The sequence below is a fragment of the Mauremys reevesii genome, linkage group 15 (assembly GCF_016161935.1).
Source record: "Mauremys reevesii isolate NIE-2019 linkage group 15, ASM1616193v1, whole genome shotgun sequence".
Taxonomy (NCBI): Eukaryota; Metazoa; Chordata; order Testudines; family Geoemydidae; genus Mauremys; species Mauremys reevesii.
In genome coordinates, this window is record NC_052637.1 from 1,484,524 (window position 1) to 1,510,864 (window position 26,341).

The 26,341-nt window shown below is 50.3% G+C and overlaps 2 protein-coding genes across 2 annotated transcripts; both read left to right on the forward strand.

Moving 5' to 3' along the window:
• Window positions 1-1,271: 1,271 nt before the first annotated feature.
• LOC120382920 (histone H1-like) lies at window positions 1,272-2,014 on the forward strand. Its single transcript, XM_039500404.1, has one exon. The coding sequence runs from the start codon at window positions 1,418-1,420 to the stop codon at window positions 1,952-1,954; it is 537 nt and encodes a 178-aa protein (XP_039356338.1). The 5' UTR covers window positions 1,272-1,417; the 3' UTR covers window positions 1,955-2,014.
• Window positions 2,015-3,793: 1,779 nt separating this feature from the next.
• On the forward strand, window positions 3,794-24,645 carry LOC120382891 (zinc finger protein RFP-like). The gene is made up of 8 exons (XM_039500351.1): window positions 3,794-3,841; window positions 6,669-7,269; window positions 13,083-13,178; window positions 14,523-14,753; window positions 16,019-16,041; window positions 17,676-17,791; window positions 20,079-20,111; window positions 24,065-24,645. Exons 2-8 carry the CDS (start codon window positions 6,850-6,852, stop codon window positions 24,577-24,579), a joined length of 1,434 nt encoding a protein of 477 aa, XP_039356285.1. The 5' UTR covers window positions 3,794-3,841; window positions 6,669-6,849; the 3' UTR covers window positions 24,580-24,645.
• The last annotated feature ends 1,696 nt before the right edge of the window (window positions 24,646-26,341 follow it).

The following is a 26,341-nucleotide window of genomic DNA, read 5'->3' on the forward strand; positions in this document are numbered from 1 at the left end:
TCTTCCCTCTCCCTGTAATGCTAAGTGTAAAATGATCTTGTTATTTATATAACTATCCAATCCTAAAGTATTTTCCTCAATAATTTCGAGTCCTGTAGGGTATTAATTGTGTTAAATCATTCCTGTCCGTTTTAAAATTATTCCTTTTCAACTATATGGTTATGCTGGATGACACCTTGGTCCTGTAATGTGAGACAGCAAATGTAGAACCTGAATTATCAATTTCAATCAAACCACTACTTTCCCTCCCCAATAGGCTCGTGCTGAGGACTCGACATTTGAGGCACCCATAACCTCTAGACACTTTTGCAGATTATAGGCTAATACCATTAAACCAGACGCATAAAACAATCGGGATCTAAATTCTTCACACATATAAAGGTTTTAATAAAACGGAAATAAAATAAAATGCCTCTGTTGTAAAACCTAAGGTATGATATCATAATTAGCTTCCCCTTTTACTAAAAACCTATACCTTAAAACAATATAATTGTTTTCCAAACACATAAAAATAATTATTCTTCCTCCCTGTCACATTTATTTCTGCACGTGTATCCTATAGTTTTCTGCAGCTTTTGCTCTTTCTACTGAAGTTAATGGATGTTTTGACATTAATTTCAGCCAGATGAATGAGAGTAGGATGCATCCCTATATAAATTAAAATAGCAGTACGTTTAAAGTACATTGTAATGTTTTACTATGACAGAAAACGAGAGATATTTATTTCCCTTGGAAATTAGAGAAATCCTCATAGGCGAATATGCGGAACCCTAGGTGTGTTTCTTGTTTGTCTTTGGAAGGGCACTGCACAAAAAAACAAAGAAGGAAATCATTTAATTTCTTTGTGTGGGATACCTCACTCCGCCTTAATGCTGTTCCCTCGATATCTTGAGGGCAGGTACAGAATTGAAATTGTAATTTAAGTTTAAACCCAAATTTTGTTTACTTTTGGGGGACAGGCAGATGGATAAATCGAGGGTTTTGTCGATTTCTGGCGCGGGGAGCTCATTCAGTAGATCAAAAAAATGCAGCGAATAAAAACACCGAACAGTCCTAGCTTGGGGACGCCTACGTTAATTGAGCAAAACGCCAGTGGGACTTTTAAAATGAGAGATCAGTGGAGTTTCAGAAACACAGATTTGTGAGACGCTGGGAGTCAAGGAGAGGCTGATTGATTCTGTTGCGTCCGCCATCGAGGGAGGCTGTGCGCGCGGCGACCCGGTTGAGTCGGTTGCGTCGGGTTCTGCTCTATAAAAAACCCGGGAAGGGGGCCGAACGATCAGTTTGGACCGGAGACTCCTGGAAGCTTCGTGGGAGCTTATCGCTTTGCAGATTGGTGGCGGTGGCGGTGGCGGCAGCAGCCGTCGTTGCAGCCAAGCGGCGGCGGTTCTTGTGGCTGTGAATACGCTGGGGAGAAATGCGAAATTTAAGCTCCGCCTCCCAGGCTTCTCCCTCAGAAGTGGCTCTAGCTGCTTTTCTACCCAAGAAGCGAGGGAGGCCGTCTCTCCCCGACCTCATTCTGCGGGCTGTTTGCGTCTCTACAGTCCGCAAGGGCGCCTCTCTGGCAGCCATCAAGAAGGCGCTCTTGGCCGAGGGGTACGACGTGCAGAAGAACAACGGTCGCCTGAAGGCGACGCTCAGCTCTCTCGTTAACAAAGGGCTGCTGCAGCGGGTGACGGGCAGCGGCGTCTCGGGATCCTTCAGGGTCAACAAGCACCAGAAGAAAGGGGGCGCCTTGAAAGGAACGAAGAAAAAAACGGCCGTCAAGAGACCCAAAACCCAGATAGCGGCCAGGAGGTCTCCGAAAAAAATTAACCTCGCAGCAGCTAGGAAAGCAAAGGGGCCCGGCAGGGAAACCAAGCCAGCCGTTAAAAAACCCAAGGCTCGCAAAAACCCGGCCAGACCCAAGGGGAGAGCTGCTCCCCGCGGCAAAGTTGCCGTCAAGAGGCATTAAAAACACATTCCTCGTCAACTAATAAACATTAACTCAAAGGCTCTTTTAAGAGCCACCCTCGATATTCACTAAAGGAGCTGGTGTTTCGCCGGGAGACCATGGCCGAGCTTTTACCAACAAAGATGCTTCTTGGAGAGAAATCTTTTGATTTGGACTTTTACTCTGCATTTTACTAACAAGATTGCATAGGGCAATGTAACAAAACGAAAAATTTCTGTTGGAAAATATTCAAAGTTGATTTTTAAAATAATAAAATTGTTCTCCCCTTAAAAAAAAGTTCAGTGAAACAAATCTTCACGTAAACAAAGACTTTAAAGTGATCGTTTTACGCCTTAGTAATTGAAACCTCAATACATTTTTATTAAATTTATATCCACGTTTGTCTCTTCGACAACGATTCTAGCGGAGAACTAGAGCCCGGGCGTTCGCTGGTGCCTGTTTCCTATCAGGTCCGGCAAAGCGGTAACGTATTGGCCAATGAACGTGCAGGCCTCCTTCCCCTGACCAGCCCGCTCCTCCCCCACAAACGCTCTACCAATTATTCGTCTTTTCATCCAATTAGCAGCCGCCCTTGCGGCTATACATGAGCTCAACGTTGTACCGTATTTCCCGTTGTGGTTATTTGTTTGTGGGTTTTTTTGTTTTTTGTGATGTAGAGATGGCGAGACATTCTCTGTCTGGTTGTGGTGAGAACAAGGCAGATTGCTCGGAAATCTACTTGTGGGGAGATGCCACAGAATCAGCAGCCGGCACCTGACACTCTTCGGAAGAGTGATCTTGCTGCAAGGGGGGGATGAAAAAGATTAATCGGTATCGAGTTAGCACTTGTGGCGCTGCGGGAGGTTTGCTATTGCGGCTGCTCCCTAAACAGCTTTTCTAGCTATCGGCGCCTGCTCAGAAAAGTCGCTCGGGATTTCAAGAGCGACCTTCGTTTACAGAGCTCCGCTGTCCTGATCCTGTAAAAACAACAACAATGAAGAAACTTATCTCGTGGTCTTATTAGAAGACAGTAATTTGTGATCTGATCCACTAAGCGAGACACCTTCCCACCGGCAGATGTTCGAGCGATCTGCTTTGTTCTCCCTACAGTAGCAGGATACAGTTTGGCTCCTTTAGGAACATTCATGGATTTATGAACAAGGCGCTGTGTTCTTGCTACCACCTAGGAGAGCAATGTAGGAATGAAGCAGAGATTCTTTGCTGGGCCACAGCACTTCCCCTGTACAGTATTAAGAAGGGAACAAAAGAAAAGACACCCCGTCCTACACACACTTACACTTTTTTGGGTCCTTCCTTGGGTTCTGGTTTCCTTATTCATGAGCGACATGTTAAAAAAAGCATCTCCTCCCCCCCCCCATTTGGGCATAGCATATGTGCTTTGTAATGGATAGAGATAAAATTAAGGGATTATTTTAGCAAATATTTCACTGTATTGACACATCAAACTGAAACCCCGATCAGGAAGGAAGCCCAACTATGCTAGGCACAGTCAAACCATACAGCCGCGGTCCCTGTGAGCAATAGTGGGAGCAAAGTCACCTTTCTATCCCCCCCAATGAAACAAGTCCATATTTTCCTTCAAAAGTCAGCGTCGTTTGATTGGTTTCCCAAACAAACCAATGAAAAGGCGAATGGGCGGAACGCTTCGGTTTATTTCCATATCCGCGTGGCGAGGAGTGGCTGTTCGCCGCTGGCACACGCCAGGGGGCGGTGTTACCTGGGGGCCGCAGGGTAAGAGGTCTCAGTCTTCCTTCAGGTCCTCCTCATGGACTATAAAAGGAGCTCGGGCCGGGACCGTGTTTGCGGCCCGGCCCGGCCCGGCCCGGGTTGTTTGTTGGTAATGTAGCATAGAAAAGCTCCATTATTTATCTGTCTGAGGGACTATAGGTAACTGGCTTTTCTAGACCCGGGTTTATTTTCAAAGGTTATGAGTGTTATAAATTTATAGGTGGCTTGTTGGAGCCTATGCCTGGCTTAGTACCATAAGTGCTTGCCCATGAATTTTAAGAAAGACCCTGACTATGGTGTGCTGATTACTGTATGGGGAGCTATCTAAGCATATCTCTATTTAAAGGTACTAAGGTTGATACTAAATATACTATCTCTAAGCAAAGTGCCCTAGTTAGCCATTTGAAATAATTAGATTCCAAACACACTTTTAAGGATCACCCCCACCCCCTACTACCTTTTTAAAAAAAATTTGTTCAATAGACTCTAATTGAAGAATGTTATTGTAATACTTACTAATTACAAATTTGTAAAGTATAGCAACTGTTTATATAAACTAAGCCTATAATTTTTTGGCATTTATAGGTCCTATTCCTGAGAATCTGTCTCTTGCTGTGGGGGGAAACTTTGGGGGAATGGTGGTGCTGCATTACACACCATGGCTCAGTCAAAGTCCCCTGAATGTAGGGCAATTCCAGGGCCACTAGCCACACCTTTGCATGGTTCCCTTTGCAGCCCTGTGCCATGGGAAGTGGCAGGAAAGCCCCCTTTTCTTTTTAGGCAAACCATGTCCCTGCCCCGTGCCTCAGTTTCCCCACCTGTACAATGAGTATAATGCTATGGCCTGGCTTTGTAAAGAACTTGGGCTTTACTGATGCAAAGTGCTAGGCTGGAGCAAGATTTGTTATCTGTCAGGAGCAGCAGCACTGAGCTCTCTCCCTTGGGGAGCAGCAGGGAGCACCTCTCCCCTGCAGAAAGGCAGTATGGGGGCACTGCACCACATCCACACACACACATACATACATATGCAGCTGAGATGTCTTTGCTTGGTGGCAGGGGGAGGCTGTGCTATTCCCTTCTTGCCACAGACAGAATCCCCTGCTGAGGTGGGATTGGTAGCTGGCCCCCCCTCCCCGAGGACAGGGGCAGGACATTAGCACCTCATTGAGTTGCATAAGGTGGTTCCCTTCACTCAGAGCTACTCTCTCAGGTTCTCGGAAAACTTGGGCAGACATTGCTCCATTGGTTAAATTCAGGGCAGCTCTTTCCTCCCCAGAGCTATTGTCTCAGGCTCTCTACAAACTCAGGCAGACATCACTGCTGAGGTGACCACATTTTTGAGGTTTCCTCCCCAACCACGAGGGCTAGGTTTTTTTTGCAGCCTCTAGTAGCTTATTCATTAATCACACCCTGCCCAAATACCACTAACACTTACCACCAGCCTCCCACCTTCATCAACCATTCTGTTTTGCACAGAAGATGAAGGTGAAGATGAATTTTAAGTGAAAGAAATTTACATAAGGCCAAAAATCAGACATCCTAAATTCTCCCCCCTTCCCAGTCCACTTCATTTCCAGAATTTTGCGTATGGCATCTAGGGAATCCAAAGCGCATGGCTTTGGGTGTGTATCTGTTTGTCTGTAGTGGGGCCTGCACAACTCCGTGTAAATGAGGTGCGTAAGCTCTCCAATAAAGGCCTCTCTGGTCGGTCTTTCAGGGTACGGCTACACAGATTAAAAGACCTCTGGCATAGCATAGCTGCAGCTGACTGCAGTCAGCTGGCTCAGGCTGCGGGGCTAAAAATTGCTGTGTAGACATTTGGGTTTGGGCTGGTGGTGGCCGAGCCCAACATCTACCCAGCAATTTTGCATCCCCGGAGCATGAGCCTTGTGATCGGGACTTAGTTGACCTGGGGGACCCGTGGGTTTTTTTATCCCTGTGTAGACACACCGTTATAGGGCCGGCTTGTAAGCATTTTTGGAAAAAAAACCAACCAACCCACCAAAAGCTTTTGAATGAAAGGCTGGTCTAAGGACAGGGTTTTTTATACTCATTTTGCTATTTAAATCAGTATAAAAACTGTGTGTTGGACAAGCTTGAATTTTTGGTTCCAGTTGAAATTTCTTTCAGGGTTTGGACAAAACTCGTTTCAGTTTGTTTTGTTTCGTACTGAAAATGTTCACGTCGGTTTGTGTGTGAATGGTCATTTGGTTCACGAAGCTCTCTCCCCACCCCCGCCCTCGCTAGGGTGACCAGATGTCCCGATTTTACAGGGACAGTCCTGATTTCTGGGTCTTTTTCTTACATAGGCTCCTATTGCCCCCCACCCCCTGTCCTGAATTTTCACAATTGCTGTCTGGTCACCCTAGCCCCCATATTATTTTTAATTGATATGGGGGCATCACACTTAGAGGCTTGCTGTGTGAACCAATACAAAAAGTTTGAAAATCACTGCTAGTCAGTCCCTTCCTCAGTCCTGTTGTCTTGGCTGTGATACCAGCTGTGCTCTGCCCCCAGACAGACTTACACCGCTTTGGTCCTTTATCTTGCAGTCCCCCGGCAGAAACAAGTTGGGCGAGGTAATATCTTTGATTGGACCAATTTCTGTTGCATGAGCGAGACCAGGGCCGTCCCTAGCTATTCTGGGGCCCTATGCAGCCCCCCACGGGGGAGGGTGTGGGGTCCCAGGCCTCTGCAGGGAGGGGGGACACTAGCCCCAGGCCTCTGTGGGGGGGCAGGGCTGGCTTGGGAGGGTAGGGGGAACCACCCCTCAGCACTCACCAGCAGCACAGCTGGGGCCGGTCACTGCACTTCCTGCCGCCCATGAGTGCAGGACCGGCCCTGCTGTGGTACTCAAGGGAGTGAGGGCGGGGCTGGGGCAGAGCAGGGGCAGGGACCACGGGGAAGAGGCAGAGCAGGGGCTGGAGCAGCACAGGCACCAGGAAATTGGGTGCCCTACACAGCTTTTTACTTTGCATATGGGTAGGGATGGCCCTGAGCAAGACACACTGTGGAGCTGTCACCAGGAAGCTGTGGTTCCAAACCATGACTCAACTCCACCTAAAGCCTGTTTACAGGAAGGGAAACTCCCCTTTCTCGTCCAAGGGTCAGCACATTTCAGGAAACAGGGAAGTGAAATTAAACTGCTCTCCTGCCTGGGATGAGCCATGGCTGCTGCTGCAAAGGCAAGGCCAAGCCTCCAGGATGAAGCTTCTTGTTCCATCTGCTTGGAGTATTTTAATGATCCGGTGACTATAGACTGTGGGCACAATTTCTGCCGAGCCTGCATCACCCAGTGCTGGGAGGGATCTGATAAAGACGTCTCCTGCCCTCAGTGCAGAGCAACCTTTCCCCAGAGGAACCTCAGGCCGAACTGGCAGCTGGCCAACGTGGTCGAAATAGCCAAGCAGCTACATTCGCAATCGACAAAAGATGCCGGAGCCGGGAGAGCGTGCGAGAAACACCAGGAGGCTCTGAAACTCTTCTGTCAAGAGGATCAGTCCCCCATCTGCGTGGTGTGCGACAGATCCAAGGAGCACAGGGCTCACACGGTGGTTCCTGCAGAGGAGGCCGCCCAGGAGTACAAGGTAGGAAGGAATCCTTGTCCAGCACAACTGTCTGATATTACTACCCTTCATTGTGTGAGCTGTTCTGTGCGTCAGGCACAGACCGGGGAGGGAGGGAGCAGTGCCAACTTTAAACAGCGTTGTGCCCTCGGGGTTCTGGGCCAGACAGAGACCCCTGGTGTATTTTAGAGCAGTGGTTCTCCACCGGGGGTACGTGTCCCCCTGGGGGATATGCAGAGATCTTCTAGGGGGTACATCAACTCCTCTAGAGATCAGCCTAGTTTTACAACAGGCTACATAAAAAGCACTAGTGAAGTCAGTACAAACTAAAATTTCAGACAGACACTGACGTGTTTATACTGCTCTACAGACTATACACTGAAATGGAAGCACAATATTTATATGCCAGTTGATTTATTTTATAATTCAATGGTAAAAATGAGACAGTCAGCAATTGTTCTGTACTAGCGGCTGTGACACTTCTGTATTTTTATGTCTGAGTTTGTGAGCAAGTCGTTTTGAAGTGAGGGGAAACTTGGGGGTAGGCCAGACAAATCAGCCTCCTGGAAGAGGGACAGTGGTCTGGAAAGGTTGGGAGCCGCTGGGTTAGAGGATCCCACTGGATTCCACATCAGGGCTTTAATGACGAGGGCATCCCTCAGCTCCTGTAATGGCGTCCCAACGTCTGCAGGGCTGGCAGTCTCCTTCCACGTGCCGGAGCCCCGTGTTGGCCTGAATTTGAAAGTTATAGAGGAGTAACCACAACTTTTTCCTATTCCCCCTCGGGGCCCCTCTATGGTCCGGCAGCCCTGCCTGGGCGACGTATGGGTGAGGCTGCGAGTCTGTGACGGAGGTCACAGAATTCTGTGACTTTTGCAGCGACTGGTGCTGGCTCAGGGCTGGGGCAGGGGTCAGCAGTAGCTGTTTCAGTGTGTGGGAGGGGGCTCAGGGCTGAGGCAAGGACCAGCAGCAGTTGTTTGGGGGTGTGGGAGGGGGCTCAGGGCTGGGGCAGGGGCCAGCAGTAGCTGTTTGGGGGTGTGGGAGGGGACTGGGGCAGGGGTCAGCAGTAGCTGTTTCGGTGTGTGGGAGGGGGCTCAGGGCTAGGGGCAGAGGGTTGGGAGTGCGGGAGGCGCTTACCTCGGGGTGGGGGGCTCCCCGGCTCCCACTGGCATGGCCCTGCAGCTCCTAGGCAGTGGGGGGAGAAGGGGGGATGGCTCCATGCCACACGCTGCTGGTGCCCACAGGCCCCTCCCCTGCAGCCCCCATTGGCTGCAGTTCCTGGCCAATGGGAGCTGCGGCAGCTGGCACTTGTGGCGGGAGCAGCACGCGGGAGCCCCCGGTCTCTCCACTGCCTAGGAGCTGCAGGGATGTAGAGCCAGGCAGGGAGCCCCTGCCAGCCCCACCAACCTTCCCCCGCTCCGCCCCCACACCACCGCAGGGGTCCCAGGCCGCGCACCGTGGTCTCCAGCACCAGAGGGGGTCCCAGGCCACCTCCCCCAGCATCCACAATGCCCCCGGACCGTGACCTGTCCATGACTTTTACTAAAAATACCCGTGACCAAAACGTAGGCTTCCATATGGGCAGCTCCCTGAGCCAGCACTTCCCCGAAGTCCTCCAGCAGCGAGTCCCAAGGGTCGCCCCCTGATACGAACCGGGGCTTGGAGCCAGAGGCAGATTTGCCATGAAACCAACCGTGAGGTGGCACGGGGCCCCCAGTGACGGGGGCGCCCAAAATGCAGAGTCAATCTCATCTGCCAGCCTGCCCCCGAGTCCCGGCCGGTGGCGCAGCAGGGCTCAGGCAGGCTGCCTGCATTCCGTGGCTGGTGGCCCCACGCCGCTCCCAGAAGCCGACGGCTGCTGGCAGGTCTCCACGCGCCCCTGGCAGGGGGGAGGCGGCTCCACACACAGCCCCCACCCCAGGCAGCGCACGGAGACCCGCTGCTCCCCTCCCCAAGGGGCGCACAGAGACATGCCAGCAGCAGGGCTAAGGTGGCTCCCTGCCCACGCTGCCTCCCTCCCTCCGCACTGCGCCGCTCCCAGAAGCGGCCGGCATGTGTCTGCCACCTCTGGGGGAGGGTGTGTCCATGCGATGCCCCTGCCCCGGGTGCCGATTCTGCAGCTCTCATTGGCCGGGAACTGCAGCCAATGGGAGCTGCAGGAGCGGCACACAGAGACCACCCCCCCGCCCTACCCCCCACTCAGGAGCCACTGCCAAAGGGGTGTGCCGGTCGCTTTGGGAGCTGCGCCGCCCAAGGTAAGTGCCGCACCCCTGACACCTCCCACATCCCAACCCTCTGTCCCAGCCCAGTGCCCGCACCCTGCACCCAAACTTCCTCCCAGCACCCCTCACCCCCCTCTGCAGGGGTGGCTCTAGGCATTTTGCCGCCCCAAGCACGGCAGGCAGGCTGCCTTCGGTGGCTTGCCTGCAGGAGGTCCGCCGAAGCCGCGGGACCAGCGGACCCTCCGCAGGCAAGCCGCTGAAGGCAGCCTGCCTGCCGGCCTTGCGGCGACTGGCAGAGCGCCCCCAGTGGCTTGCCGCCCCAAGCACACGCTTGGCGTGCTGGTGCCTGGAGCCGCCCCTGCCCCTCTGTACCCCAACCCCCTGCCCCAGCCCAGAGATGGACCCAGCACCCAAACTTCCTCCCAGAGCCTGACCCCCACACCCCTCCTGCACTCCAACCCCCTGTCCCAGTCAAGGTACCTCATTTTATTTTCATTTCGTTCCTATTACTTATAATATAGGAGGAGGATGACGGGGAAAAAAAGAATGAAAAACAGGGAGGAGATAAGAGAAAATGTTCTTTTTCTTGGCTGGATCCTGGGGGGGGGGGGCAGCAAAAATGAAGCTGCGCACAGGGATCCACTAACTCTAAATCCGCCACTGCTTGGAGTGCATGTCCTGTCCTGCCACAGACCTCCTGCGTGACCTTGAGCAAGTCCCTTAGCCGCTCCGTAAAACGGGGAGAAGGGCGCTTTCCTGTGTCGGTGGTGTCAGGACTGTGAGGGAGGAGCTGCTGCTGTGGAGCAATGCAGCACCACGTCTGTCAGCAGCACCCAGGAGACGTACCGTGACAGTGAGCTGAGCGGGCTCCCTCCGTCTCTCCCCAGAATCCTTATCGTCCCAGACTGGGCTTCCACCCCCACGTTGCTCCCTTATTCCTTTCTCTAGAAGGCTGGGGATGGTGCGTGCATGTGTATCGGGGGCTGGAGAGAAGGGTGGAGGGACACAGCTGCCCGAAAGGGGCACCTAGCGTCAACTTCCCACTTCCTTGAGACTGGGGATAGGTAAAATGGGTCTTCGCTATTGTTGGTGCAGTCTGCTAGGCCACTGGTCCCCAAACTGTGGGGTGCAACCCCTAGGGGAGGAACATTCGGGGAGGCCCGGCAGGGGGCAGGGAGGTAGCAACACTCAGCCCTGCTCCGCCACCAACTCTGCTCCGGCTTCACTGCCAGCCATGGCCTTGGCTCCCAGCCCCATGCCCAGCTCCACTCCCAGCCTTGGCCCCCCAACTGGGGCTCCATTCCCAGTCTGGCCCCAGACCCGCCTCCGCGGCATCCCTAGCCTCGGCCCCCTTACCCCTGTCTGTGTTCCCTTCCCCCACCCCCCCAGGAGCCATGGCTCTGCTCTGGCCTAGGGTTGCCAACTCTCACACCCTTGCCCCGCCCCTCCTCTGAGGCCCCGGCAATGTCACGCCCCATTTCCCCCCTCCCTCTGTCACTCACTCTTCCCACCCTCCCTCACTCGCTCATTTTCACGGGGCTGGCTCAGGGGCCTGGGATGCAAGAGGGGGTGAGGGCTCCGGCTGGGGTTGCAAGCTCCACGATGGGGCCAGAAATGAGAGTTCAGCATGTGGGAGGGAGCTCCAGGCTGAGGCAGGGTGTTGGGGTGCAGGGGGTTGAGGGCTGCAGCTGGGGTGCAGCTCCGATGTGGTGCCAGGGATGAGGGGTTCAGAGGGGGCTCCGGACTGGGGCTGAGGGGTTCAGAGTGCAGGAGGGGGCTCTGTGTTGGGGTGGGGGCTGGGGTTGGGGATGTGTGAGGGCTCTGGCTGGGGGTGTGGGCTCGGGGGTGGGGCTGAGGATGAGAGGTTTGGGGTGTGGGAGGGTGCTCCAGGCTGGGATCGAGGGGTTCGGAAGGCAGGAGGTGGATCAGGGCTGGGGCAGGGGGTTGTGACCCGGGAGAGGCTCAAGGGTGCAGGCTTCAGGCAGCACTTACCTCAACCAGCTCCTGGAAGCAGCGGCATGTCCCCGCTCCAGCTCCTATGCTGAGACGTGGCCAAGCAGCTCTGCGCACTGCCTCCTCCGCAGGCACTGCCCCCTCAGCTCCCATTGGCTGTGGTTCCCAGCCAATGGGAGCTGTAGGAGCGGTGCTTGGGGCCGGGACAGTGTGCGGAGCCCCCTGGCTGCCCCTACTCATAGGAACCAGAGAGGGAACATGCCGGCTGCTTCCTGGGAGCCATGTGGCACGGAGGCTAGCAGGAAGCCTGCCAGCCCCACTGCAGTCAACGCACAGTCCATGGCCTAGTCAGCTGTGCTGACTGGAGCTGCCAGGATCCCTTTCAACCGGGTGTTCCAGTCGGAAAGTGGACACCTGGTCACCCTACCCTGGCCCCAGCTGCCCTGGTGGTGGGGTGCGAACAGAGGTAAGAGGATGTGACCCTGAAAAGTTTGGGGACCACTGTGCTAGGCCCTGCTCCCTAAACACCTTATATGCTGAGGGAGGGGAGTTTGACACCAGCTCAGGATTCCCTTATAAGGGCTGGTTAAGAGTCGTTTGTGCCGCTGCAATGATCTGGCCCCACTCGGAGCATCTGGTGCAGGTAACTTCCAAATGCTTGGCCTGGTTAATGCTTTTCTGTGGAAACTTTATTGTTGTTTGTTTTGATGAAAAAATGAGTTTTCGACTGAATTAAGGGGTTCATGGAAAGCAGCTGCTTTGCGCAAGAATGTTGGGTTTTTTCCTCAGGGGAGAAAAAGTTTTTGTTCAAAACTATTTCACCTTAGCAAAGTCTTTCGCCTGGCAGTTTGTTTACTTTGCAGCAGCGACAGATAAGGCTGTGACCTGCTAAAGAAGAGCTAGGAAAAGAATCTTAAATATGTGTATCGTTCTTAATGTTGCTAGTTCTGCCCAGACAAGAGACAACGGCTGATTTTACACCCTAAGACCTGATCTTGCAGGCATCCCTTGCTTAGCTCTGTATTCCCATCATAGTGCCACCCCTCCCTGGGTCATAAGTTCTGTGCTATATCGCTAAGAGATACTGCTCAGAATCTCCCCCATAATTTTAAATTTTGATCAATCTTTTTTGTTGCTGTTTTTATTATCTTAAACTGGCAGGGAGGAGGAGGCGTTCTGACTGGCGATCATGTAGATGTTCGTAAAAATTCATTTTCAAATTCTTTTCTTGCGAAATGTCATTAAGTTTTGGGTACATACAGGATCAAGTGCGATATTTAGATTTATTCTAAACTGGGGATTTTAATACCCCATCCTATATTTACAATAATGTCTCTAGAGCCTAATATTCTGGTCTATTTAACTTGATCAGAGCATGCAGTTTGACTGAACTTCCTGTCTGTCTAATGCATGTATATAATATTTGTTATTTTGCTATTGAGCTCATGGCTGACAGATGTGACGTCTTCTTCTATCCAGGGTGACGTATGGACTTTGCTAGACGAAGCAGATTATCTTTAGTCATATATAATTTATGATGTGTGTTTACATTTTGAAGGACAGAGCCTGTGAGTGTTTTATAACTGAGTTAATAATTGTCAACCTATAAATAACTTGGGGAAAATACCCTCAAGTGCAAGTAACTTTTCTTTTCTCTAGGGACAAATTAGGAGTCGTTTGGAGATGTTGAAGAAGGAGATGGACGGCATTGCTGCACTGAAACTGAAGGGGGAAATAACAAGCGAGGAGCTGCTGGTACTTATTCATTAGCAAATGAACCTATGTGATGGCTCTGAATACCATTGGAGTCATACAGAGTAATGTGTGATGATCTATAATAGATAATCACTTATTCATGTGTAACCCTTCTGCCAGTCAGAGTTGGCAGCAACAAGGGCTGGGTTCAGTATCTAGGGGTTCCTTTTCAACAATACAACACAAAACTGGCTCGAGCCCCCACCCAGTGACCTGGGACAATTACACATCACCCTCTGGGCACCTCTAAGAGGCAATACTTCCCCTCTTGCAAGCACAGAGTCTGAGTGTAGCAAAAACTTTTAATAAAAGGAGGGAAATAATGCGGCATTAATTTTGGGAAACACCACAAACAGGGTTTATAAACCTAAACTATGAGCAAGAGACCCACCACCAAGTAAGTTGGGCAGGTTCCCTCAGGTTCTTAAGTCTAGTAACCCAAGAATCCCTTTATCGATCCCTTCTCTGCACCCCACTCACAGTAGCCGTCTGTGGACAGTGCAGACCCAGAATTCAGAGGTACATCTGCAGAGTTCATCTCCCGTGCTGGGTGAGGGGAAAGAGGCACCTTACTTGCTCTGCTGCTCAGGTACTTTTTCTTAGTGATGAAGCCTCACTGCTGGTGCACACTGGACAATCTCTTGCATCATAGACACTGTGCCAAAGCAGGGCTAATACTTAGACTGAGATATCTGTGATTTCAGCATGTAACAACACTCTCAAATGAGTCTAAATTACCTCTGTTATTACATACTGGAGGGAAGGAGGCACAGCCAAATGGTGTCCAGGACCCTTACACAAGAACCACATATAAATATTTGTCCCTCTCCACTCACTGGCCTTAGGAACCCTTGTCCCCCTGCCTAGCGAGTGCTATTTAGTTGAGGGTGAGTTCCTCAATCGGGACATGCCAAGTACAGTTCTGCTGCCCTCGGTTTACACAGCAAGGATAACAACCCTTTATTACTCCTGCCCCAATAACAAGGAGACTGTGGAACCCACACCAGCCAAATGTGACCATTTGGGCAAGCAATCCCATCATGCTGAGCACCTAGACAGGGTGGATGTGCCCATGCAAATGAGACCAGCTCCTGAAATCTTTTTCCACAGCTCACCACTAGATGTCAGGGGAGAGCTCATTCAGACTCTGCTTACATATGTCTATAAAGTAAAGTCTGTCATGGTTCTAAGGTGGCCAAAGTGGAGAATGCAGGAGAGTGTTTCTCCCCTTGTTGGTCTGGGAGAACCCCTCAAAGCGCCACAGACTCCTTTGGAAATGTTACTCTGTATGGGCCGTCACATGTTTCTCTCCACCCTTTCCCTGCTTGTGTCTGCTCATCGCAGCAACAGACGGAGAGCGAGAGGAAGAAGATTCTGTTGGAATTTGAGAAACTCCATATGTTTCTAGAGGAGAAAGAATTGCTCCTATTGGCCCAGCTGGAAGTGCTGGACAAGGAGATATTGAAGAGGCAGGATGAATTTACCGCCAGGCTCACCCAGGAGATATCTCGTCTCGGGACCCTGATCAGTGAGATGGAAGGGAAGTGCAGGCAGCCAGCAAGTGAATTCCTGCAGGTGAAACTGTGTGAGAGGTACCCCAGAGCGCCTAGTAGACATGTCCCTGGCTCTTTGCTATCGACGTCCCAGTTCACAATACACCGCATTACAGAAACATACATTATTTTATTCATTGAGGTCCTGATAGTACAAGGTGCTCATCACACTGGTTCTCTGATCTAACAAAGCACTTAAGCACATGAGTTTTCCCATAAATTCCGTAGATTTTATGCCCAGGAGGGATCATTTGGATCAGCTTGTCTGATCTCCTTCATTACGGGCCAGAGAATTTCACCCAGAGATTCCTGTATGTGGCTCACCACTCTTGGTTGACTTAGAGTGTATTTTTTAGAAAGACGTCCAATCTTGATTTAAAGGTCGCAAGTAATGGACAATCTGAGAATCAGTCAAGTGGCCTTCAGTTTTGGACTGTGAGACGTTGGAGAGCAACAAAAGTGATAAAAGGTTTATCAAACCTGACCTGTGAGGAAAGGTTAAAAAAAAAAACAGACTGATTTGCTCTTGAGAAAAGGAGACGGGGGGTCGGGGAGGAATATGTTGAAATATATGGGCTGTTATAAAGAGAGCTGCTATATCTGTGATTGTTCAGCTGCAGACAGGCCCAAGTCAATAGCTCAGGTCAGGCTTACCTGACCCATTGTGACATCAGAGGGAACTCAGACAATCATCTCCCTTCCTCTCCAACTAATTTGCATGCTGCACTTCTGTTGGTTGGAATGAGTTGGTGTCATGAGGGACACATTTGTCAAGAGTTCTCATTGGCAGATTTGCCCGCAACTGGGGGCTAACCTGTTGTGATGCCGTATGTAACTCACACCAACATGTGTTTTTTCCCCTCCAGTAGCTGTACGGGTTTATACATATACAGATTTATGAGGCTTCCACTTCGTCCCAGCTAAGGGACCCGGGAGTAAAAATTTTAAAAGGGACCTAAGGGATGGATCCTCAAAAGTATTTAGGCTTCTAAACTCCCCTTCATTTCAGTGGGAGTTAGGTGCCGAAAGTCCTTTGAGGATCTGGACCTAAGTGACTTGGGAGCCAAAGTCCCATTTTCACAAGTCCCTCAGGCATTTTGGACCCTAAATCCCATAGATTTTCAATGAGGCTCAGAATCCTGTGTGCCATGGGACTAGATTTTCAAAGGTATTTAGGCACCCAGAGGGATTTTCAAATAAGCAAGTTAGATAACTCAGAGCAAGAGGGATCTCCAGTATATGTTGTGTGGGACTGAACTCCCTTTTCTTTCTCTCTCTCCTCTCTAGGACATCAGAAGCACCTTGAGCAGGTACGTGGCTCCTTCTCACTCCCCCTCTTAGGTGCCAACTTTCCCCGGTGCCGGTGGGTGCTCATGCCCCCCCGCCCTATCTCCACCCTTTCCCCACCCCGGCCCTGCACCCATTCCAACCCCTTCCCCCCAAAATCCCTGCCCCTATTGGACCCGCCGCATTCCTCCTCCCTCCCTGCCACACGAAACAGTTGTTTTGCGGTGCAAGCGCTGGGAGCTAGGGGGGAAAAGCGGGCACGCGGCGTGCTCACGAAGGAGGCAGAGGCGGAGCAGAGGTGAGCTAGAGCAGAGTGGGGCGGAGCGGGGAGCTGCCGGTGGGTGCCGAGCACCCAACAGTTTTTCTCCGTGGGTGCTCTGGAAGTTGGCGCCTATGGTCCCCCTCACACTTCAGGATGCTGGGAAGGACAAAGCTCCCTGCAGCTCCTAATCTCCCTCCAACCCCAGAATTCTAAGCCGGCTTATGTTTCCCCAGAGTCCAGAATGCAGGTTCAGCTGCAGATACACTATGAATTATCAACTCCTCTGACAGTCCGGATGCCTCAGGAGATCAGAGATGGAATATGGGCCATTCACCTACTTGCCTTTACCAGTTAAGGTAGCACAGGCTACCTAGCTAGCAAACAATTAGCTGCCTAGTCACTAGCTACCTACCAATATCTACCTAGGGGTGTTGTCGGCCGCCCATCACCAGAGTAACAGCTGAGTCAATGATGGCAAAACTCCACCTAGGTCAGTAATGGTGTGAAGTCATTTCCATCTGAGGACTGTTCAGTGCCCGGTTTATCCTTTCTATTAAGCACAATCTGCATGCTCAGGGTTGTGTCTGTCGATTTGGTGCATGTCCCAGTGAACTTAAAATGTGCCACGAGACAAGGGTGTCGTATTTATCCACATAAATTCATGACTCCTCACTCCACCTCCTTCCAAGATGGGCAGTTACAACCCCCCCCCCTTACAAAAGCCCTTCGTGCCCCCATTGTCAGCAATTTCAGCAAAGGGGCCAGTGACTGAATGGAGCTGGAATGGCTTTGGCAGATGTACCTCGCTATCACTCGGGCACACGTGACCCTATGGGGTGGTGGGTCGGGGAATGTCACTGAGCCAGTTCTTTGGCTCATTAGGGAACTGAAAGGCCAGGTTCCCCACTAGTGTAAATCAGCAAAACTCCATTAGTGTCATCGGAGCCAGATTCCCAGCTTGTATAATTAGCCGTAGCTCCATTCAAGTCATTTCAGCCAGACCCTCCGCTACTGGGGTATGTTGACCGTGACTCCATTGCAGTCAATGGGAGCAGATCCCCAGCTGGTGCAAATCAAAGTCAATCCCCAGCTGGTAAAAATGAGCATTACTTCAATGGAGTTAACGGAACAACGCCAATTAACATCAGTTATGGATCTCAACCTAAGTCTGTACAGCCTGTCAGTTTATCACCTTCCATTAGAACTGAGAAAAAAGTAGAGCTGGGTGATGGGGTTTTTTTTGTTTTTTTTTTAAAGAATTTCTTTGAAATTTTGGATTAAAAAAAAAAGGGATTTTTTAAATCAAAAAAAGTCTGATAATTCTTCCTCCCCCACTACATTTTTATTGTTGTTGAAATCAGTTGACCATGACTAACAGGCCATTTTTCTCCCTAGATACGAGATGGGGAAGATTCAGAGTCCACCATCCCTTCCTCTGGAACTGAAAAGGAGAGTCAAGGAATTCTCTCAGAAGCACGCATTTCTGGAGCATGCTCTGAGTAAATTTAAAGGTAACAAACTCTGGGGCTGTTCTTGGCTATGATTAAAATATTGATTTACTCGTATAGGGATCAAAGCCCCATTGCTGTAGATGTTGTACACACATGTAATGAAAAGATGTCTCCAGAGAGCTCAGAGTTTTGTCACTAGCTTACAGGTTATGCATGGTCTGCCTTATAGAAACCCATGAGAACCATGGCCATCAGTTTGGGTCACTTATCTTTCCTGCCATATTTACAAAGGGACAATAACTTTCTCATCTCACCGGGGCAAAGGGGAGGAGGTGATGCTTAAGACAAATTTTCCAATGATTTTTTTTCCTTTAGGAGTTAGGTACCCAGTCCCAATGGGCGACGGGCACCCAGTTCCCCTACACCACTTTGAAAATTGAAGCCCAAGTAGCTAGTGGCTTGCAAAACACTGTACAGATACCAAAATTAATTCGATTGTGGAGTCTGTTAGCCCCATGTACCCCAGCTTATCTGGATGAGTTCCCCTTGCAAAGCAATTATCTGTTGCCAATAATGCTTGGATCCATCCCAGCATAGGCAGCTAGGGAGCAGAGCAGGGCCAGATATAGTAGTTGTCTTTTTTTTCTACCCGTCCACGGAAATTTTCAACAAAACCAAAAATGTTTGCAGTAACATTTTCCCTGGAAAAAAAAAGATTTTTCACACCCTAAAATATAAAACAAAAAATATTTCAGTCAAATAACTAAATATTTAAATTTGGAAATATTGCTGCAATGTTTCATGGGAGCTGTAGTTTAGGTGCCACAGGCTCCCATTCTCCTCTATGGCCTGGGCTCCCTGATTGGACTACATTTCCCTTGATCCACCACTTTCTCCTCCTGAGGAAGGTATGCTAGGCATCATGGAGTCCCTGACTGTGGTGCATCCTGGGTGATGTAGTCCAGTTCAAGAGCCTGTCCCATAAAGGAGAACGAGAACATGAGCAAACCAAATTACAATTCCAATGAGGCACCAGGGCAGCATTTTTGGCCAAAATCTTTTCAGTTTTCAGGTGTTCAGACTGTCAACAAATAAATTGAACATTTCTGTGGAAAGTTGCCACTTTTTGTGAAAAATTTCCATTTAGTCGAAAATCCAGTGTTTCCATTGAAAAGTAGCTTTGGCCAGAAAATTTTTGACCCGCCTTGGGGGGCGGGGGGGGGGGAGGAGGAGGTGGGAGAAAGGGGGAGGAGTGTGCTGTGTGCTGCTAGTCGCTGCTACAGGGAGAATATGTCTGACTCTGAGCAGAGATACTATTTCTGTGTGCTCAGTGTGTAGCAGGCCCTATCTGTTGAGATCCGCCTGGTAAAAGCTCAGATAAAACAAGCCACTTCCCAAGGAGGGTGGATCCCTGTGTCTCGAGACCAGGAAGAAGTTTCTGTATCCGTGGGGGAGCTCTGCAAAGCAAAGCAAACTCACTCTGGGTCCAGTTTCCAAAGCCCTGGGCCTGCTGCCATGGCTATAAGGGCTTTTTCCACTTTGTCCTCTTGTCAGTGTGACCAAGCCAAACAATGGCGAACACTGATTCTCACAGCCTGCACCCACAGAGATCAATGATAATTACCCCAGTGACTCTGAGGACAGAATCGTGCCCTTCGTTAGGACAGACTCACTTGCTCTCTGCCTACCTGCTCAGCCATGAGCAGCGGGTATCGCAGGCCAGGGGAGGCTAAGCTGTGGTGCTGCCCATGCTCCCCCTCTCCCCTGAAGCTCTGCTCCAGCCGGCAGCCAGGGGCTGGTCAGGCCACCAGCATTTCTGGCCGTGGGGGGCGGGGAGGGGGGCTCAGGGCTCTGGCCACAGGGGGAGGCCTCAGGAGGAAGGGGCAGGGCCGGGGGCTAGCCTCCCTGAAGGGGGGTTCAACCACCGCCCATATGCACGGGGCAAAGATTTCTGATAGCAGAGGGCTCGTTCATCTAGCAAAGGCAGGATGAGATTCAACGGATGCAAACTGAAGCTGGACCAAATCAGCCTGGAAATAACGCACGCATTTTTAACAGTGATAATAATTGGCCACTGAGGCCACCTACCTATGGACATTGTGGATTCTCCGTCGCTTGGAAGTTTTAAAATCAAGACTGGGTGTCTCTTTCCAAAAGATTGTAGCCAGAAATTATTGACTTCATGCAGCGTCACTGGGTGAAATTCTCTGACCTGTGTTATGCAGGAGGCCCGACTGCCAATTTTGGTCCCTGCTCCAGAGAACTGACTAATCCACAGTAGGCATCTCTCCCCAGTCAGAACAACCGAGATTTCACCTCTTCCACTTTTTTTTCCTCTCCCTTATAGAGACTCTGTCATCTGAACCAAAGCTGGACAAAGGTAAATTTCTGGAGCTAATGGGGAATCTCGTTTCACTTGAGCTGACTCAGGGCAAACTGATGAGGGGAACTTTCCTATAATGATGAACTTGTATACATGTATAGATCCATAGGCGCTGACTCTGTCGGTGCTCTGGGGTTTGAGCACCCATGGAAACAAAATAGTGGGTTCTCAGCAACCCCGTGATTGGCCCCTCTCCCTCCCCCCCAGAGCCTCCCTCCCACCTCAGATCTGCTGTTAGTGGTGTGCAAGAGGTGCTGGGAGAGGAGCAGGGGGTGGGGTGCACTCGGGGGAGGGGAAGGAACAGGGTGGGAAGAGGCAGGGCAGAGGTGGAGTGTGGGGGAGAAGATGTGGGGTGGAGGCTTGGGGGAAGGGATGGAGTCAGGGCGGGGCTTGGGGCAAAGCAGGGGTTGAACACCTCCCGGCAAATCACAAAGTCGGTGCCTGTGTCTGGATCTGTTTACTGATCATCTTTCTCCCACTCGATGAGAAATGGGAGATGGACACAGATTCCCTTTTATTAGTAATATTACGGTAGCCCATAGAGGCCCCACCCAAGAACAAGGGCCCCATTGTGCTAGGTGCTGTACACACCCCTCATGCCTTGTCCACACTAGCAGCGGTGGTTGGGGTATGTGTAGTTGCATGCGGTGGTGAAAGGCTCCAGCAGCGGGAAGGCCAGGAAAGGCTCTGGCGGTGGGAACGCTGCGGGACACTAGGTTGCATTTATGTCTGCCCTTTTTTATATGAAATGACTCTGCCGTTATGTTCGTTAACAACAGAAATATCTTCATAATGTTGACAGCAGCTACATTTAAAGTGTTTCACTTTTTCTCCCACTAGTGATTCTATCTGGAAAGCATTTGGACAAAGTTAAATTTCGGGCACTGATGGTATAATTGAGTACTGTATTATACCCAGGCAAAAAAAAAATCCCTTTAAGATGGGGTTAATTTGGGGTAAAAAAACCCCAACATTACAAGGATGTTGCAATGATCCCCAAACCAAATATTATAAACCCAGGAAATTCAGAATTAATCCTAATCCTCCTTCTCGATTTAAAACTTTTCCCCAAACCAACCCCATTTCATTCTCCTCTCTCTAAATCAATGGGTGGGGATTTAGGAGAAGGGGGAGTTTGAAATTCCACCTGAAAGGGGGACTCTAGTGTCGGGCATTTAAGAAGTGCTATAAGATCCTAAAGAGCTAGTCAATACAGTCAGAGAATCACACCGTTTCTCAAACGCCATTCTGCTCTAAGCAAGAAAGCCCCATGGAGTTCCTCCAGGAACTCATGAATTCTCTTAACTGATCAGATAAATGGACTCTCTAGTCCAGTATCCAATTGGACCAGTGGTCCATCTGGTCCTGTATCCAGTCTCTGATTGAAGCAGCTGGCAGTGGCTACCGAGGAAGGCTACCAACCCTCCTCCATGGTAGAATTTTGGAATAAGATGCCCACAGGGGAAATTACTTCCTGACCCCTCACCCAGTGGCGGCTCTAGGCACCAGTGCTCCAAGCGCGTGCCTGGGGCAGCAAGCCATGGGGAGGGGGGCTGCCAGTCCCTGCAAGGGCAGCAGTCAGGCAGCCTTCCGTGGGGAAGGCAGCCGGCCTGCCATGCTTGGGGCGGCAAAAAAGCTAGAGCCGCCCCTGCCCTCACTCCATCAGTTAGTGGTTGGCTTATGCTTAAGACATCAGGATTTATATCTCTTGTACATCTCATGGATCAGTAACTGGTTAAAAGATAGGAAACAAAGAGTAGGAATAAATGGTCAGTTTTCACAATGGAGAGAGGTAAATAGTGGAGTCCCCCAGGGGTCTGTACTGGGACCGGTTCTGTACAACTTAGTCATAAATTATCTGGAAAAAAGGGGCAAACTGTGAGGTGACAAACTTTTTTCAGATGATACAAAACTACTCAAGATAGTCAAGTCCAAAGCTGACTGCAGAGAGTTATAAAGGGATCTCACAAAACTGGGTGATTGGGCAACAAAATGGCAGATGAACTTTAATGTTGATAAATGCAACGTGATGCACATTGGAAAACATAATCCCAACTATACATACAAAATGATGGCGTCTGTATTAGCTGTTACCACTCAAGAGAGAGATCTTGGAGTCATTGTGGCTAGTTCTCCGGAAATATCTGCTCAATGTGCGGCAACAGTCAAAAATGCGAACAGAATGTTGGGAATCATTAAGAAAGGGATAAATAACAAGATAGGAAATATCATGAGGCAGTATATAAATCCATGGTATGCCCACACCTTGAATACTGCATGTAGTTCTGATTGCCCCATCTCAAAAGAGAGATATCGAAATTGGAAAAGGTTCAGAAAAGAGCAACAAAAATGATCAGGGGTATGGAACAGCTGCCATACGAGGAGACATTAAAAAGGCTGGGACTGTCCAGTTTAGAAAAGAGACTACTCATATGAGGGGGGATACGATGGAGGTCTACAAAATCATGACTGGTGTGGGGAAAAATGAATAATGAAGTGTTATTTACCCCTTCACATAAGAGAAGAACTAGGGGTCACCCGATGAAATTAATAACCATCAGGTTTAAAACAAGCAAAAGGAAGTACTTCTTCAGACAATGCACAGTCAACCTGTGGGACTCATTGCCAGGGGATGTTGTGAAGGCCAAAAGTAAAACTGGGTTCAAAAAGAATTAGATAAATTCCTGGAGGACAGGTCCATCAATGGCTGTTAGCCAAGGTGGTCAGGAATGCAAACCATATGCCCTGGGTGTCCATAAGCCTTTGACTGCCAGAAGCTGGGACTGGACAACAGGGGATTGATCACTCAATCATTTTTCTGTTCTGTTCATTCCCTCTGAAGCATGTAGCATTGGCCACTGCCAGAAGACAGGATATTGGGCTAGATGGACCATTGGTCTGACCCAGTATGGACATTCTTATGTTCTTATGAACATTTTTTAGTGAGAGAGGTGAGGCCTTGCACTCAATGGCATTTCTCTGTCTGTAATTTGATAAATTTTGAAGACCATGTCCAATCAATTCTAAAATTTCAGGGAATCTTCCAGGCATCGATGGGAAGAACCCTATTGAGTTTGATGACAGTCAAAAAACCCAGACTCCAGAAAATCCTGATTTCCACTCCGTGCCTATTTGGTACAGCATTGTGACATCAGAAGTATTTCAGCCAGTCATGATTCACTCCCTACAGTTCCTTTGCAATCCCATTGGTTGAAATGAGTCAGCAAATGATGTCACAATGATACAACTTGGGCTCCTCTGCCAGTAGCACAGGCGCGGACTCCATGGGTGCTCCGGGGCTGGAGCCTCCTGCCTCACCTCCACCTCCTCCCCTGAGCATGCTGCGTCCCTGCTCCTCCGCCTACCTGCCAGCGCTTGCCGCCGCCAAACAGCTGTAGCAAGTTCCGGGAGGGATGGGGGAGGAGCGGGAATGTGGCGTGCTCAAGGGAGGAGGTGGGGAACAGGCAGGGCCGGGGCAGGGATTTGGGGAAGGAGTCGGATTAGGGACAGGGAGGGGGCGGAGTTGGGGCAGGGACTCTGGGGAAGGAGTTGGAATGGGGGCGGGGCCGGGGACAGAGGAGGGTCGAGCACCCACCGGCGCCAGTAGGTCGGCACTTATGGCCAGTAGCATCCAATGGGTAGTGTTAAGGGGAACTTGTTGAAATGAAGCTGATAAAACAGCAAAGAGAAGAAGGGGAGCAGTTTAGATGCCTTAATAAAATGTAGCTTGAGTGGCAGGACCTTGCTACGGATTCAGGAATAGACACTCCAGCCCCTCCCACCACCTGCTAGCTGAGCCTAAATCAGCAACAAAGTTGGTGACCTGCCAGTTACCCCATCTTGTGCCACTGAAGGGTTTTCTTTAGCCATTAAAGGCAGGAATTTTCAAAGGGATTTAAGGGAGTGCCCCTAACACTCTGATTCTCTCCTCCCTTTTCCCTCCACCCCAGCAAACGTGACCCTGGATCCAGACACGGCTCATCCTCATCTCATCCTCTCCGAGGATGGGAAAAGCGTGAGATGGGGACCTGCACGGCAGGACGTGCCCGACAACTTCAGAAGATTTGATCCCGTTCCCTGTGTGCTGGGCTGTGAGGGGTTCAGCTCGGGGAGACATTGCTGGGAAGTGGAGGTGGACGGGAGCAGTTGGGCCGTGGGGGTGGCCAGAGAGTCTGTGAGGAGAAAGGGAGGGGTCAGCCTGGAGCCAGAGGAGGGGATCTGGGCTGTGGGGCAGCTGAACCCAATTCAGTATGTGGCTCTCACTTCTCCTTGGACAAGCCTGCCACCGGATAGGAGACCCAGGAAGATCAGGGTCGCCCTGGACTACAGAAGGGGGCAGGTGGCATTTTTCAACGCTGAGAACAACACTGAGATCTTCACTTTCCTGGCAGTCGCTTTTGCTGGGAGAATCTTCCCGTTCTGCTGGGTGGCAGACAAAAACTCCCAGGTCAAAATGTGTCACTGAGCTGCGAGATCACGTAGTCCTCTTCCCCCACACCCGGGGCCTGGATCTGGCATCTGCTCCGTAGAATCTCCTGGTGGAATTCTAGTCTGTCCGACCCAGCTTCTAACACTCGCTTCCCAGCAGTGTCTGACTGCCGACGCCACCTCCTGCTGGAGCCCAGAGAGAGCCCAGTTTCTCTAACACCTGCAGACAATTCATGGCACAGACAGTTCATGACCCCCTATACGCTGCCCCTACTGCAGGATCCCTCCTCGGATGAGCGGGAGAGGATCTTTTCGAAGAGGAGAGGGATTAGAGGTGGGGGAAACAAAGAGTAACTGGAGAGGATGTTTACAGAAGGAAATATGAGAGGAAAATGTATAGGAGGAAAAGAGATGAAGGAGAATATAAACTCTTTGGAGCGGGGATTGTCTCTCGCTGTGTCTGTGCAGCGCCCGGCACAACGGGGCCCTGAATTCAGCTGGGGTTATCCTAATATATGTAATAGGTAATGATAGCTACACAAGAGACATTGAGAATCATTCAGAGGATTCATAGACTTGGGGTAAAATTTTCAGAAGTGCCTAAATCCCATTTTCAAAGGAGATGAGTGACTCTTGAGAACCCACGACTCAATGAAAGTCGACAGGAGTCTGGCTTTGAAGTCACTTCAGTGCTTTTGAAAATATGCCCCTCATTGAACATTAGGTGCCCTTCTAAGCAGCTATCCCTATGCTACATCAGCAGCGATTTAAGTGAGGGTCTCTGCGGGCCCAGGGCTCCACCCACGTAGACGGGGGAGTCACAGGATGGGAGCCTTTCTTGGCTTCAGAAGGTGGAAATTGCCAAAGGATTGTCCCACGTTAAGTGAGATCAACCAGCAGCTTTCTCTGTTGTCCTTGCTGCTCATGCAAATGTTCAGCGTTCAAAGCCAACTCGGGTTTATTTTAGGATTTGTATTTACCTAAGTAAGAATAAAAATCCATATTTTTAAATACCCTTATTTTCTATTGTGCTTCCCCGCCCCCATCTATATTATTGAGCATTTGTGGGGAAGCAACATAAATATGGTTCACCAGAGGGGACTGTGACTCGAACCCCAATGGGGAACACAGCAAACTCGGCAAGGATTAGTGGGTGGAATATGTGGCAGGGGGGTTCTGAGCAAAAGTTTGACTTTTCATCCAAAACCAAAAAAGTTTCAGCAGCTGAAAAGCCCCTCAACGTTTGGTTTTCCACTGAACATTTTCAACTTCAACTGAACGTATTCAGGGGGTTGGTTTCCCAGTAAGCAACTTCCGAGGCGAGCAGACCCTTCTTGTCAACAATTTTCTTTAGAAGAAAACCCAAATCTGCCACAGAGGGGAAAAAAGTTTTGAGAGCAGTTTTGTGCCCTGCCTTGTTCACAACATAGATTAGTAGATTTTAGAGGCTGAAGGAACCATTAGATCGTGTTGTCTCATCAGCTTTCTGCATTACACAGGCCAGAGAATCCACCCCGTGGGTCCTGCAGCCAGATAAGTTTCACAAGGCCCTACGAATACAAGTGCTCAGCTTTCCCCCTTTCCCATTTCCAGCTCCACTTTCTCCTTTGGGTCCTTGCTTCTTCCCCATTCCCAAACTCCACTCCCCCACCCAAGTCCCTTCTTCACACAGACCCCTCACCACCATGCCCACACCCCATGGTACATCCGATCCCAGTTCGCTTCCCCCGGTCGCAGCCAGGTGCCTCATCAGATGTCACCCCTCCCTCCTTCCCCTCACCACCTTCCCCTTGCCCCAT